The sequence below is a fragment of the Bemisia tabaci genome, chromosome 5 (genome assembly GCF_918797505.1).
Source record: "Bemisia tabaci chromosome 5, PGI_BMITA_v3".
Taxonomy (NCBI): domain Eukaryota; kingdom Metazoa; phylum Arthropoda; class Insecta; order Hemiptera; family Aleyrodidae; genus Bemisia; species Bemisia tabaci.
In genome coordinates, this window is record NC_092797.1 from 748,139 (window position 1) to 764,342 (window position 16,204).

At 39.7% G+C, this 16,204-nt stretch overlaps 1 protein-coding gene across 6 annotated transcripts in view; it reads left to right on the top strand.

Moving 5' to 3' along the window:
- Window positions 1–16,204, top strand: part of PIG-X (Phosphatidylinositol glycan anchor biosynthesis class X) — a 70,621-nt gene that overhangs the window by 36,842 nt on the left and 17,575 nt on the right. For all 6 annotated transcript variants that reach the window (XR_011899954.1, XR_011899953.1, XR_011899956.1 and 3 more), the window contains exon 3: window positions 13,660–13,986. Coding sequence is in view for 1 of the 6 variants with exons in the window: in XM_072301044.1 (XP_072157145.1) it covers window positions 13,660–13,986 (327 nt within the window). In the remaining 5 variants the exon portion in view is untranslated. The remainder of the gene's footprint in view (window positions 1–13,659; window positions 13,987–16,204) is intronic.

A 16,204-nucleotide genomic window follows, 5' to 3' on the forward strand; every position in this document is an offset into this window, starting at 1 on the left:
TGTGTCTTTGTGGACTCTAGTTGACCAGAATGGCCAAATGGAGAATCATAATGATGAAAGCTATAAAAGGATTTCATTGCAGCAGGCCGATTATTGAAAGTTTGAAGCAGTCTGATAAGAGATCGAAATGCGATATATTGCACGGTTAAGATAGGGGTGTCTTGCCTTGTCGTACTGACATAGTTTCAATAATCAGCATGCAGTTGAGAAAATTTATGTCATCACAACTAAAGTTTATTGTATACCATCTCCTTATGAACGGAAAGATTTAACGCAAGTACCAAGATGATTTCATATGATGTCTGGATAGGAATGCACATAGTAAACAAGTAAGTAGCAACTTTCCGTTTCAGGCACATTGTGCCCAAGCATTGTGCCCTCAGTAATCAGAGAATCATAAAAGAAAACTCACTCACAACGAAAAAGGTACCTAGAGAGAGAAGGAATCATGCAAAATCAAGAATGGTCACATTTGGAAGTATTATTCCTCGGGGCAGCATAAAATTGAAAATGTTTCGTGCGTACAATGAGAAAACCATTCAAGAAGTTATATTGTTATTAATTTCAGAAATAATATGACATAGAAAAAGAGACAGGAGCCAGGAGAAATTGAAATTGCAATGCTATTTTGCTCAAACCCGATTCAAAATTTCCAAACGAAACATACATAACATAATTATCATAACCTCTCTATGCACTATCTATGGCTTAGACTGCGCATTAGGAAATTTCGGCGAGACTAGAGTCCCTTCAGGCGGGACGATAGGCAACTCAGCAACACCCAGCAAGTCCGAGACCGAGACAATGGAAATGCCTGTCATGCCAGTGCCGTTGCCTGATACGGGTACTTTTCGTTCGTATATCCGGATGTATCCACTAAGCGGAAGGCGCGTCTTTACCCTGATTTACCCCGCTAGCTGTCTTACCTACCGCGCGACCTAGATTGCGTTATAAGTCAATGCGCTTTACTGTAGTTTCTATCGTTCGTAGCCAATGAGAATTAGGCATTACGTCAAGTGACCCAACTTTGTCACGATTTCAATACTGACCTGCGGTTTTTTTTTCTGTGACGTACAGGGTGTGCCAAAAATATGGATCCTTCCTTACTGATGTCTCGAGAACGATTACAGATTATTGACATGCGGTTTGAACGAAATTCCTTAAAAAAAGGTGGGCCCGCTTTCGAGGGGGGGGGGGGGGGGGGTCGTTTCCTCTCTGCCTCGCGCCCGCGGGAACAACTTTTAAATTTAAAATGGGAACTCTCTTTGCCTGATACTTCGTAGAAGTCATACCAAAAATACGTGATATCCTTCCAAAAAAACAAAAATATGATTTTTGTACAAAATTTCGGCCCAATCCAAAAAATGTCACTAATTACCAAAAACAAAAAAAAACAAAAAAAAAACCAGGCACCCAAAAAATATGATGGCAGTACCGTTTGGATTCATCATATAAAAGGAAATGATATCAAAACGGCCCAATTTTCTCTTTCATGCCCATGCAATATACCAAACACCCCAACTTTTTTCACAAAAAAAATAAAAAATAAATAAATAAATAAATAAATACCTATAAGGTATGATGACCTGAACACGTTTATTGGATCCATCGCTTTAAAGGAGTATGATATCAAATCGGCCCAACTTCTCTGAAATATGCCCATCTCGGATCAATAATTTTTTTGAGACCTTCCGACTCATCGCTGAGGAGACACTGATCATTACTTGACCCTTAGTATATGTCCTTGTTTAGATGTCAAAGAGTTCCTTATGAGAACTGTAATGAATTTTTTTTCTTTGAAGAGATAAAATCAAAAAATCGTCATAAAATTGAAAAAAAAATTCGAAGAAAAAAAAAAGGAATGGGCCGGCCGGCACGTACAAAAAAAAAGGGGGAAATGTAGATACATTGGTATGCCCCAACATTTTGGCATGGGTGACCGACCCGGTCTTGCCAACATCCATGAAGTTGCTAAGAAAGAAGCATTGTACAGTAGGAGGCACATAATATTCGCAATAATACGCCAAGGTTCAGTAGTTTGTAAGGCCTTCTATCAGAAACAAACAAAGAATATGGCATTGCTTGAAAGTTGTTAAGTTGTTCACTCATGTGTGAATATCTTTCAGTCTATCTTTCAATGACGATTTCAAGAAGGACTGATCCTCCTTTTGACGATGATACTTGTTCATGTATATGTGAAAGAGAGACGATAATCACCCTATCCCATGTAGCAGGACTGAGATCTTGATGGGTGATAAATTGCCGATTTATCACCCATTTATTGGAAACCGATAATATTGACAAATAATGGACATATTTTTGGAATAAAATTGTCATTCAATTGCAATTTTATTTGTGCTAATTTTAATGTTGAAGGTATATTGCTATTTTAATGTCATTTTTTACGGCGATAAGTTATGAACTTATACCTAATACTTTTATGTAAAAAATACAATTTTTCAAGATTGACGATTAATTGGCTGCTCATGGATGAATTGCCTGTTACTTACAATTAGTAATTTGAGACTGAAACTTCAAAATATTTAACTTTTTCGGAAAGTTGCAGTACATCAATTTTTTTATTATTATCATTATTATTGTTTCATTATATTATTTATGTAAAAATTATTTTGACTTTTCGCGCGGGACAGTAAACACGTCATTATGGACGGCCATCTTTAATAGCGTTCGAAGGTGCCTGTCTGTACGGTCGTACCTCCTACCTCGGTTGTCGATGTTGTGTTTTTGAGTCGGTTAGTCGGTTACAAAAACAAAACCAACGTAATAGATGATGTGAATTGGTCATTTGTGTGTTAGTTACGGCAATTTTTCGGTTGAGTGTATCTAAGATTCAGAAATGAAAAACACCAAGTATCTTACTGTGCACGTGCATGCACATTATCCCAGTTGGTGATTTATCGCTCGCTTATTGTGGTCGTCGTCCATAACATCCTAATGTGCCTCATGTTAACGTTGTCCACTAGTAACTGCTCAGCGCAGTGGCCGTTTTATTCTGTTTTAAGCCGTAAGCTGTAAGTTACTTAGAATGAACTCATTTCTCTTTCTTTATGCTTTTCCCAAAATCGCCTGTGAATATTGCAAGGCCACAAATGAGGTTAGAAATGCCTTCATATGCATCTCGTCTCAAATAAGCAGATGAAAGACCACTTAAAATCAACCCATCAATAGTTATGGACTTCAGTTCACGTTATACGAGGTACTTTGTTTAACATTCCTTGTAAACAAGTAACAGAACTTCCACTGGTTATTTTCTTGGTCCGACAACCAGTCAACCACTTAGAGGTGTAGTCGTATAAGTTGGCCATTGTTTACTTTCTTTCGGTTTGCAAGCGTATCCACATGAAACCATTTGAATCTAGCAGAAGCCAAAACGCAAGCTTAGATAGGTATTTTAATACTTCCAAGCCTTGTAAAAATTAAATTTTTAGCCGCACATAAATCACAACCACATAAATGTTGCGGATCATAACTGATACGTAGTTTTTTTACGATACAATCATGAGCCTGATATTTTTAAGGTGGATAGTAGCGAACACCGCTTTGCGCAGAGGCGTAAATTCTTCGACGGCGCTCACAAACTGAAGTTCACATAATGGCCAACTTATCAATCAACTTCTTACTCACTGAATGAATAGAAAAAATAACCAATCCGTAGTTTTAAAGTCGTGTGATTTTTGTCGTACTGTGAAATCAGCATGAAAACTTGGCGATTGATTGTTTTTTATCGTTCACAATTCATGTTGAATTCACCGCGTAAACTAAAAAAACTGTGAGTTGAAGGATCAACAAAGCCTTCTTTGTTGGCTCCGCTCGTGTGGTTGTCGAATTGATAAGACCAAGCTTAATCAAACATCCATTGCCGCTGACTGACCCGCTAACAAAAAGCAAAATGAAAAGAGTCATAACGCAATAGTCTAATGTGTCTGTAAGTGTATATTGGGAAAAGCACAGAGATTCCAGAAACATATCATTTTGCACACTGTTAAAATCCATCCTGAAGCTACACAACTCAACCACATTGAAATGAGATGTGTAAGCACTTTCGTATTCACCACTTCGCGTGAAAATATTATGAGGATGCAGGGAGTGAGTATACAAAAGTTCTACAGGTCAGACAGCTGTTCGTATAAGAATTTTAACGACTTTTGATTGATGATAAAATTGCCAAGCAATCAAATGTTGTTAATCTTTATTCGCAGTTGAACAGTACACCAAATTATGAAGAAAACACTGGAAGTTAGCAGTGAGTATATCCACTATCATATCTTTTTCAGCAAGTTTCAACTGAACACTAATTAGAATTATTTTAAATTGGTGTGAAATCTTAAATGTTATTTTACCTAATGTTGGCAGCGTTTGAATCAAACTCATTCAGACTTAAGATCCATGTGAATTTTTGTTGTAATTATTTGTGTAAATTTGTCAGGTTTATGTCTATCTTAATGGAGTGCTGTAATGGAGCTCTTGTCTAATGGCAAAATTGTATTTTTAAAAATTGTGAGAACCATTGAAAAATTCATCTAAGTGTATGGTGGCACCTTTAATTATTTTTTCTATAACCTATTTCTATCTGTAAAAACTGAAGTGTCCATCATTACATTGACAAAGGACAAGCAGCATCCAATTTTAAATTTTCATTTCTATTTTTGAACAGCGAACAAAGAATGCGTTTTCTCTGTCAAATTTCCTGTGCGGAAGGTATCCTCTCCCCTTAATGGGGCGCAGAAATAACCTCAAGATAAGCTACTGAAATGAAATGTTTAAAAATAAAAATACGCTAATCAAAATCTTTAAATACTACTTCTTAGGGGAGAGTAGAAAGGATCAGGGAAAACGATTATTTTAAACATTTGTGCTATTATGTAACTGCATGACATTATCTTTTCAGAGAGTTATTTTACTTCCATTTTTCAACTCTAAGTAATAAACCTCAATTCTCAGTATTCTGTGCAGGTTTTTCAGGGAAAAATTGTTTTCAACCTGATCCTGAGGTCAAAAAAAAAAAGTTGAGATGTTGATGGTTTATTGCTGTTTTATCACCAAAATATTCCAATTTCATTGCAATTCGATTGGCAATAAAATGGACAAATAATTGGTCGACCGATGATTCCCGGATTGGTCGATTATTGGCAATAAATGACCAATAAATGACCAATCGATGGAAATCAAATTGGAATAAAATTGGAAATAAATGATCAATATATTGGCAATCATCTTTCAAATTTTGCTACATGGGATATTATCTACCACTTGTATGTACGGCCGGCCGGCCCATTCCTTTTTTTTTCTTCGAATTTTTTTTTCAATTTTATGACGATTTTTTGATTTTATCTCTTCAAAAGAAAAAAAATTCATTACAGTTCTCATAAGGAACTCTTTGACATCTAAACAAGGACATATACTAAGGGTCAAGTAATGATCAGTGTCTCCTCAGCGATGAGTCGGAAGGTCTCAAAAAAATTATTGATCCGAGATGGGCATATTTCAGAGAAGTTGGGCCGATTTGATATCATACTCCTTTAAAGCGATGGATCCAATAAACGTGTTCAGGTCATCATACCTTATAGGTATTTATTTATTTATTTATTTATTTATTTTTTTTTTTGTGAAAAAAGTTGGGGTGTTTGGTATATTGCATGGGCATGAAAGAGAAAATTGGGCCGTTTTGATATCATTTCCTTTTATATGATGAATCCAAACGGTACTGCCATCATATTTTTTGGGTGCCTGGTTTTTTTTTTGTTTTTTTTTTGTTTTTGGTAATTAGTGACATTTTTTGGATTGGGCCGAAATTTTGTACAAAAATCATATTTTTGTTTTTTTGGAATTATCTTTATCGACAATTGTTTCTGAGGGGTAGGTTTCGCCTGAGGTTGTCTCATTGACGGTGGAGTTTGTTTCCATAGCCGAGACTGAATTTTGCTCAGGCACTGACTTAGGATCAGGGGTCTGTGGAGCTGAATCCACAGGTGATACTGATTTTTTCAAAGCTTTAAGTTCCGCGTCCGATAGTGGGACCCGTTTCATAAGGCAAGTCGCTTTTTTAGGTTTTAAAACCTTTATTTTTTAAGTCGTCAAGAATATCTTGCTCTTCGATTGAAGGGTGAAGCCCTCTTACAATAACTTTAATATCACGCAGATTTTTATTGCAGTGAGTGTAGTACTGCACTTTATTATTAGTCTCATGTGTTTCTCTGAGGGATTCTAAAATTATTTTCGCCGTAGCGTCGTCTTTCGGATTTAGTTGCCAGACTTCATTATTAATAATTTTAGTTCTGACATCTTCCTTTTTAACTGATTTTTTTTGTAATTATTTCTACAAGATTAACATAATTGTCTACACCTATAACTTTAATGGGAGGAGTGGGTAAAATTTTCTTAACACTAGATGCATTTGATACACTAGGATTAGGTATATTTACTTTAACTGGAGCGCTCTCACCCGGTTTGGTTTGTTGATCATCGGTATGGACACTTGAAGCTGAAGTACTCGCTCTCTTACGCTTCCTTCTTTGAGATTGGATAGCTTTCCGTTTGGAGTTAAATTCGGGATCCGAGTTGTAGTCGACCCATGTATCAGAAGATTCAGAGTCATCAGCATCGTGATTCGATTCCACGTCATTTTCCAGAGTGGCAAATTGGTTAGAAACAGGTGTTGTAGATGCACCTGGTTTTGGTGTAACTGGTTTCCCAGTGGCGAACTGTGTTAATTTAGATTGCCCTGAGGGCTTACGAGAGTTATTTTTAACTAACTCTTTCCCAGATTGTAGATGGGCATCTCTAGATCGAGAGCTTGCATTTGCAGAGCTAATCGCATTAATTTGTTCCTGTAGTTTCTGTATTTTTTTCGCATTTTCTGCTTCAAGGGAATTGATTCTATTCACCAGTTCATTTTTGTCACTGGACAGCGTTTTGACCATGTTTTGCGCCTTGGTCATAAAACTTTTAACTGATGCATCAATGGTAGGGGCCTGAAGAACAGGAACAATGTTGGTGTTTAGAATTTCATCAATAATTGTTTCTTTATCTTCTACCGACGCCATCGCTGTCAAGCTTGACTCCGTAGCAGTAAGAGAGAGGTTATCATCCGCCCTTGCAGACTGAGGGGGGCGGGGCGGAGACCTCGGGAGAAGAGAACTTTTCCCGAACGGATTTTCCATTTGGCTATTTGGCAACGTGTCTAGTTTAGTTCGAGGTAGGTAGGTTAGGCCGGTGAGCAATCCCCGCTTTAGACATTTTTCGCACCCGAGAAAAACGTTGTTGACGTAGCTACACTTGACACCGTGTTTACACACTACAGGCCGGTCTGCCATACGATTGTTTATTGTTTATGATGACTCTGGCACTAATATCACTCGGGACCCGGCCGCCAGAACACCGCGACGCGAGCACTTTTCTCGATTCCAGCAGAATCACATGCTGGTGATTTTCTTTCCGAAATTTTGTTGAAAAATACTGATCCGGCGTGAGATGAAGCGCGACCGTCTCGCTTCAGAGCACAACAACGAGAGTGCGCGAAAGTTAAGTTCCGTAAACCTATCTATGTGTGAACAAGGCCTTCCATTTGTAAGAAATGAAGGTAAAAATTATGCAAGAACAAACATAAGTGTGGTTTAATAATTTTAACTTCCGCCGGCGCGCCGCGCTGACCGCACTGTGTTTGGCACAATGCGTGAAGTATTCGTACAGTCTTGTAGGCGTTATGCGTTTCACGCCGACCGCCGCACAGTGGATTGAGTCAATTAGAGGGGTTGGACATGAAATTTTTGACAAAATCTGCAAATGTTGATGTTTATTTCGTCACATTTTAAAGTTCAAGGGGTGATACTGGAAGAAAATATCACGAGAAAACCAGTGGAACAGCTTGTAGAACATTAGGTCCTTGTATAAACGGAGTTATGAGCGTTTTAAGTTCCCAAATTTTTTCCGACCTCTCTCATTGACTCGATTCACCGTGCGCCGCGCTGAGGGCTTCTCCTTTTTATCTCAAGTCCTCATCATCACTGCTGCACCGCTCCATGCCAAATTGCGTGTTTAGTTTCTCTCTTAACTCGACTAATTAAAGGTGCTGTCTCTTGTGTCTTTTTTTTTTCTGAATCCGATTTTTTTTAAACCTACATTTTAAAAAAATGCAAAATTTGCCGCCCCCTGCGTTAAGAAATGAGAGATGCCTTACTCCATTACCCAATGCATCTGACGAGTTTTTCAATTCAAAAAGGAACGTATGACACTCCACAAAGAAATCACGTTTGAAGCGCAAACCGGATAAAACACGATTTGTCAAAAGTATTCATTAAGTGTTGCACTTTCCACAGAAGCATACTGCACAAAAATGTCACTGTAACGACTTCCGGATATGGTTGCGACCAACTTAAGGCTCAAAATTTTGATTTGTTCGCTCCCTAAAAAAAATGGTCCATCTCAGTAAACGTGCTCACCAAAACTGACGGGGGACTGAGACTGACTGTGATCGCGGGGTCACTGGCTGTCGGTGGTCTCATTGTTCAGGGTTGAAATCCTTCCTCTTATTTAATTGTTTTTTAAATAAACCTATGCTAGGACACTATCCCTGAATAACAAACAGACCAATTTGGCTGCAATGCTCCGAGCCCTGCACGTGTGAACTTGAGTCATTCGTTTTTACGACTTTTCCGAGGGTCGGTGGCCGCTAGCCTAGCCCCGCCGCCCCCCCCCCGCCGCCCCCGCGCGGCCGCTGTGAGCCCGCTCGAATGAGGCTCAATTTGGGTTCGGGCTTCGGGTGCGATTATTCTATCGTCTAGCGACTGGCCACTACGCGGCCCAACCCCTCGAAGACGCTCCGCGCCACCAGACTATCGATATTTTAGACCAAAATATTGTATCGATATTTCAACGTTTCTATATCATCCGTATCGATACATTTATCTCCAGAAATATCGAATCGATTTTTCTTTCTTTCTTCTGCTGAGTTGTGTATTTTACACCTCGGAAAATCGGAAATTATGGTCAATTTTTCATAGTTCGAATTTCGGATTTCGCTGGCCAGGTTGTACAGACCTACGTCACAGGGTAAACAAACCTCAAGATGCAAATACCTCCTTTTTTTTCTCTATGTAGGTATAGGACTTTTCGCGTGGCTGCTCGACGGTTTGTTAATCTGTGGAGGTTAAGCTACATTCACGCGTCGCAAGCAACCTGGCGCGTCTGCTTCTTGCTACTGCGAGCGCGCCTTCATTTCCTCCCGCACGCAACAAGGACAACCGACGACGGTCTAGGTTTCCTAGGATTCCTAGGCTGAAGGCCCGAATACGGTTCAAACAGAACGGTTCCGACTCCGTCCTGTCGTTTGGATATGAGTCAAGGATTGCAGCCCTCTGTGAACCGACCGGGGGTCGAGTCAGGACTGGTTTGCAGGACGGGCCACCCGGCGATACCTCTCACTCAGCCGATGGTGTCAACCGCCGGCAGGGACAGGGCCGAGCCCGCAGGAGTCCCGAACTCCGAGGAGTGATCGCAGAGGGAGCTCGTATCGGAACTGACTGCCGGACGCGCGCTCAGACGCGCGCGCTCTTCTGACTACTGAGCGCTCGGCGGCGGGCGGACCCGGTGACGTGGGCCGCTGTCTTGCCGGGGCGAACGGCTCGGAGTTTAAAACCGCTAAGTTTCAAGGCGGGCCGACCAGAACGGCCCGCGAGAACCCGAGCCGAGTAATGGAGCGAGCCTGTCGGGCGGGCGAATACTTTGGTGTTCGCCGACAAGCCGGGGCTAAAGCCTGAGGCCAATACCGCTCTATACTGTGTACCCCAAACTCCGAGGCCTCGGGCTCGGACCTCGGCGCCGAGGGGTTAGCGAGGCCGCTCGCCGATCGTAGTAGACGCCGACTCTCCTCCGAAGCCGTCGGGCGGGTCTCCGGTGCCAAATGCCGGTTGACTCGTTGGTGGGTGGTTTCGCCCGCCGCATAAGTCCTTGGTTGGGGGCGGTCGTAAGGGGACACCGCTAAACGGGCCACATGAGCTTTGTCAAGGTGAAGACCGTCCCCTTGGCGCTAGGAACAGCGGTCGCTGAGGCCTATAGAACGTCAGCCACGCAAATCTAACAAGGACAACCGCGATGATAAAGAATTCCATTCGGCGAAATCGAGCCGAGAGCAGGCACCACGAGTATATACATATGGGTTATTTTAGTGATGGGTGGGATTTTATTTAAAATTCCTATGAATCCTAGGTTTAGTATTTACTGTAGTAAACAATTATCAATTATTCCATCACTTCTTCGGATTATTTATTTTTAATCAATCTATATTCATGTGAAGTGTAGCTCATCTGCATTTTTCTTTCCCTGGAACCTAAATGTATATTATGAATTTGAATCCATCAGAAACTAAGTCAGTCAAAATCAAATTTAACTACATACGAAGTGAAAACGATTTGTATTTCGCAAATCAAAGTGATTGTTAAAGCAACCAAACTGTGTCAGAAATGTTCCCAAATTACTGGGTAAGGCTTTTATCAGCTCATCATCTGATCCAATAATTTTAATTGTGGCATTTCATTCGGCATGTCGCCGCACGACTTCTATGATACTCAAAGTCTCACATATATAATTTGAAAGGGGGGGTCTGGGGGGGCGGCGCCCCCTCAGCAGGTAGCTTTTGCTACTTGTTCTCACTTTAAATTACAAATACTGCGGTAGTATGACATATTATCTAGTTGTATATAAAAAAATCTCCCCCCCCCCCCTTGAGATACAAATAACACCTTATGAGCTTTTTTCTGTAATTTACTCTCTCATACACTGTATGAAAAAAATTTAGGAAAATCAAAAAAGGCAATTGCGAAGTTCCTGATTGAATTGGGTAATGCAAAAATTGCTGATGTTCAATTTTCCAGTTTTTAATTTGTTTGACATGACAGGGTACCTAATTCTCTGCTATTTCTACTATTCCTGTCACATGGGCTTTTCTGGCACTCATATCAATCAACAGAGTTTAGGTAAATTATTTTTGATGCAGAATAACTTTCTATGTCAGACGCATACTCGGAAAATATCATAGAACTAAACCTCTGTTTCCTAGCAGGCAGAGAAAGGCAGAAAATCTCAACTCAGTCCCTGCCCTACAACTGAGGTTCCGCAATTCAAACGGCTGTAGGGTACTGGAAACCGAAGTTAACCTACTTAAACTTGACATTTTTAGAATGTATGGACTTTCTACTTTTTATTTCTTCAGTCGGTTTCAAGAATACTGACAATATTCCCGTCATGAGACGAGGCAGAAGGCTTGTCACAAGGTTTTCATCTCAACTCAGTCCCCCTACTTTTTGTTTCATGTGGGAGCCACCAGGGGCGTTGTTTGTAAAAAAACAGGAAAAGTTGTTTGTAAATAAGGATCAGGAATCCTGTGATGTCTGTCACACAAAAACAACAACATCAACAAATTGATCAATTAAAAAAAAAATGAGATTTGGTTTGTGAATAATTTCTTAATCTATTTTCATTTTGGACCGATGGAAATAACAATTTACTCTTGATAAACCACAATTAGGTAATATTTTCATTATTCTTGTTCACATTCGAGGTACCGCCGTCTTGGTGCACTTGTTTCGGCCTCCATGAGCGAGAATCAATCAGAATTGGATTTTTTTTAGGCCACTTTCAGCCCAACCCTGGCCCAACCAAAAGTGAGTTGTCTTAACTCTGGGTATAAAGGGACTCTAGTCCTAATCAAGGAGCACAATTTTTTTTGGCGTTAAACATGACCAGAGTGTCTACAAGTCCGGAATTTACGGAAAGTCCAGGAATAGTTCTGATTTTTAAAGGGCAGTCCGGAAGTACTGAAAAAGTATGGAAATTTCGCAAGAAGGTCGGGAATTTTTTTCATTATTTTGTCATTTTTGTCGCAATTTGAGCGAGAAATTCAAAATTTTGAAATTTTACGTATATCATCACATATTTGGAGGTACTGAAAAAGTACTGAATTTTTCAGTTGAGGAAGTACTGAATTTTTTAGAAATGTACTGAAAAGGTACTGTAAAAGTACTGATTTTTGGCCAGCCTGTTTTACTAGACACGCTGATTGACCTCAAATTTTTTCTTCCATCAAAAAGCAGAATTTTTAACTCAGTCCCCTAAGTGTAATATTCTATGAGGGAACTGAGTTGAGAAGTAAGGACTGATTGTGAGTTCTTGAAAGTCCTCATTGAAATGAGTAGTTTCTGCTGTCATTAAATGGGTTTGTTACTTTCTTTTTACCATTGAATTTGTCCGTGTGACAGGATAGAATGTTGTCAAACGGTCAGTAATTTTATTATAATTTTATTTATATAAATGGATATGATATACAGAGGAAGACAGACAAACCGAGTGTGAGATCACTTGTGCCTTTGTGTCTGTCTGTCTGTCTGTCTCCCCTCCCCACCTCCCCTCTCTTTTCTTTTCCCCCCATTTCCCCCCCCCCCCCCCCCCGATTTCCTCTTAAACACTCTCCATCACATCTATCTCTCTATCTCACCCATTTCCTCTCAACTCATTTTGGTATGTTTTGGTTTTGAAAGAAATATGAGTTTCTCTAGCACTGAAAATTGAATGTATTCTATGCAAAACTCCACCAGGGAAATAAAGAAACTGGCAGGAAGAAATTTTAATATATTTCAGTTTTTTCCCAAAATCTGCCCTTTTTTAGAGATAATTACTTTCCTAACAATTTGAGGGCTTTTTTATGAAAATTCATTGCATTTACAACACATTTCCATGGAGTTTTAAAAAAATTGGGAGGACAATTATATAAAATAAAGATAAATAAAAAAGCAGAGGGACTGAGTTGAGATTTTATCCAAGTTCATAATTTCTGCCTGCGCGGCGGAAGACTGAAACTCTGTTTCTTGTGGAAACCATTATTGATTCCGAGTGCCAAATGACGTGAAGTTTCAGAAAAGCATGTCTGCCAAGGCGTCTTTGAGAGTTTATTTTTCGAAAATTTCGGCCTAAAATAGTAGAAATAGCAGAGAATTACCCGACAATTCTTTTCAAGGTTAGGTTGTATCTAACCGTTAGATACAACCAATGAAGTAAAACACCTTGGTATTCACCTAGGTTAGCACTTACCTGGGTATTTACCTAGAACTATTCGAAAGATAATTTAACAGAGCATTTTGCATCAACATTTATTTTCTCACATGAGGATAGTGTAGTTGCTAAATTTTGTCCTCAGCACACTTTGTAAACCCATAACTCATGATTGAACCAATTTTTAAAGCTATGACTTTGCTTTCCTGTCTCAAGACTCACTTTTTTCCATGAAAAACTCAAACACCTTTTCCTTTTTTTTCTTATTTTTTTGGGGAGCAAAAACAAATAAAAACTTCTTTTTCCTCCTGGTGTGAAAGAGGCATTTTTGACGGACATTTTGAGCACGGTCTCAGGATATAGAATAGGTAGATGGGCTCCAAAAATAACCCAATTTGCCTCCTCCAAAATTCGATATCATGCTCAATTTGAAAGAGAACAAAACAATTTTGATCCAATATTGTGTAGGACATGAAGAATTAGAAAAGCTGCTCTTTACTAGGAGGCCTTGAGAGCTCTAAGGGCCCAACCTCCTCATTTGGGCCCTCAAGTAGCAAGATCAAAATTAACTCTAACGTTTGTTTACTTTCATTCCAGCTCTTCGCAAAAAATAACTTAACAGTAGACGTGGAAGCAATTGAATCAACATCATTACCTTTCTCAACAGTTATTTATGCAAGGGATAACCATGTCACGCACAACCTGCTTTCGGCTCAGTTTGTGCTTCCTATCCATTTGCGGTACCATGCCCCGATGAGTGGCATCAACTTTCACCAGTTTTATATCTCTAAACCAACGCTGCTAATGAAATGCTCAAGATCCCTAAGCACATTAAGTGGTTGCAGCATTCTTAAGAAGCATAAGTTGCAGTGCACTCACCAGTCAGCAAAATTATGTGAGTGGCATGAACTACCTTATAAAACGGTAAGTAGAACCGATCACAATACCTGAGTAGGGTGGCCCAAATTTGGCAATGTCGGAATATTTTGGTCTTACCCCCTGAAACTGATACATTTGATCAAAAAACACTCTCAAGCAATAAAATGGTAGTGAAAATTGTTCAAAGTATTTTTAGAAAAAATTGAATATCAGAGCAACCTCTCTATACAAATCAACGGGATGAAAAGATAAAACAGCAGTCTAAAACACAAAAAATACCAAGAAAAACCCTAATAATCTCCAAGTACAATGCCGAAATTTCCTATGAAAACACAAAAGCGCTGTACGTTTCGATGCCTTGTGACACCCATATGAACTGTAGCAAAAACAAAGAAAAAAAGAATTGAAAAAATACTACTAAATGACAAGTACATAGTGATAGGATGAATATGATCCAGATTCCTAGTTTTCTTTTTTACCCTGCAGTTTATAATGGCTGAGGTCTTAGAGTGGCCCAATTATACACGGCAAAATTTATTCTGCGAATTTTTTTTTTTATTTTACCCCCTAGAGCTGATCCATTTGATCAAAAAACACCCTTTGCCAAGTCTCAGCCAAATCGGATAATAATGCTCCATGCTGACAGAACCACCTGTTTTGGACGGGATTTTATATTGGGAAATGTCTTTTTTCAGAAAAATCCATTTCTCAGAAAACGCTCTTTCTTGGGATGCAGAACTAATTATTTGAGATTTATTACCGTCATTTTACCCTTTTTTAGCGTTTTTTAGTTGTTTCAGTTGTTTCACCGCTATAACGAGGGGTTAAACATTTTTTTGAGGTGTCCTAGACATTTTTCCCCACTCAATTTTTCCTGCTAAAGCCGAATTTGACCTCAGATTTTTTCTAGAAATTTTACGTTTTCCGGGAAATAGATTTTTCTGCAATAAAGCGTTTTTCAATATAAAATCCTGTCTAAAAAAGATGGCTCTGTCAGGACGGGTAAATATTCTCCGATTTGGCTGAAACTTGGCAGAGAGTGTTCTTTGATCAAATGGATCAGCTCTCTAGGGGGTATAATCAAAAAAATTCGCAGAATAAATTTTGCCGTGAATAATTGGGCCACCCTAATACCTCAGCCATTATAAACTGCAGGGTAACAAAGAAAACTAGCACTCTGGATCATATTCATCCTATCATTATGTATTTGTCATTTAGTAGTATTTTGTCAATTCTTTTTTTAAAATTAAGGAACCCTGCACAGACCTCATGGGCAATGGCTCTCTCTAGAATCTGATGAAACTTGGATATGTTGCTCAGCTAGTCATTCTGATCAAAAGTTCTTATGGGCCGAAAGAGATCCCACGAGCGGTTTTCGAGATATTCACCGTTTTATGTGCGTAAATTGAGGTTTTGCTGGCCGCACCATTGTGCGGCGCCTCTTGTGCCCTTCCCTTCCAGTCCTCTTCGGCCGCTCTCCGCTTCCCCGCCACCCATACCCGAGGCTCCGGGACTCCGACGCTCACGAGGCTTTGCTCATCGCCGCCGAGCCGGGTAGTCTTATCAAGACATCGTGAGCGTCGGAGTCCGAGCCTCGGGTATGGGTGGCGGGGAAGCGGAGAGCAGCCGAAGTGGACTGGAAGGGAAGGGCACAAGAGGCGCCGCACAATGGTGCGGCCAGCAAAACCTCAATTTTCGCATATAAAACGGCGAATATCTCGGAAACCGTTCGTGGGATCTCTTTCGGCCTGTAAGAACTTTTGATCAGAATGACTAGCTGAGTAACATATCCAAGTTTCATTAGATTCTAGAGAGAGCCATTGCCCATAACGTCTGTGCGAGGTTCTTACTTTTTTTCTTTGTTTTTGCTGCAGTTCATATGGGTGTCACAAGGCATCTAAACGTCCAGCGCTTTTATGTTTTCATGGGAAATTTCGGCATTGTACTTGGAAATCATTAGGGTTTTTCTTGGTATTTTTTGTGTTTGACTGCTGTCTTATCTTTTAATCCCGTTGATTTGTATAGAGTAGTTGCTCTTATATTCAATTTTTTCTACGAATACCTTGAACAATTTTCACCACCATTTTATTGCTTGAGAATTGATCAAGAAAATAAAAGGAAGAGAATTTTTTAATGACTGGATTTTACTTCAAGACAGTTTGACATGTTGTTATTATACAGGGTGTCCCAAAAATCCCTTCTACCCCATCTAAAATTTTACTCAAGTAAAATTTTGAAACGTAACTTTTGGGATGTTCATCGA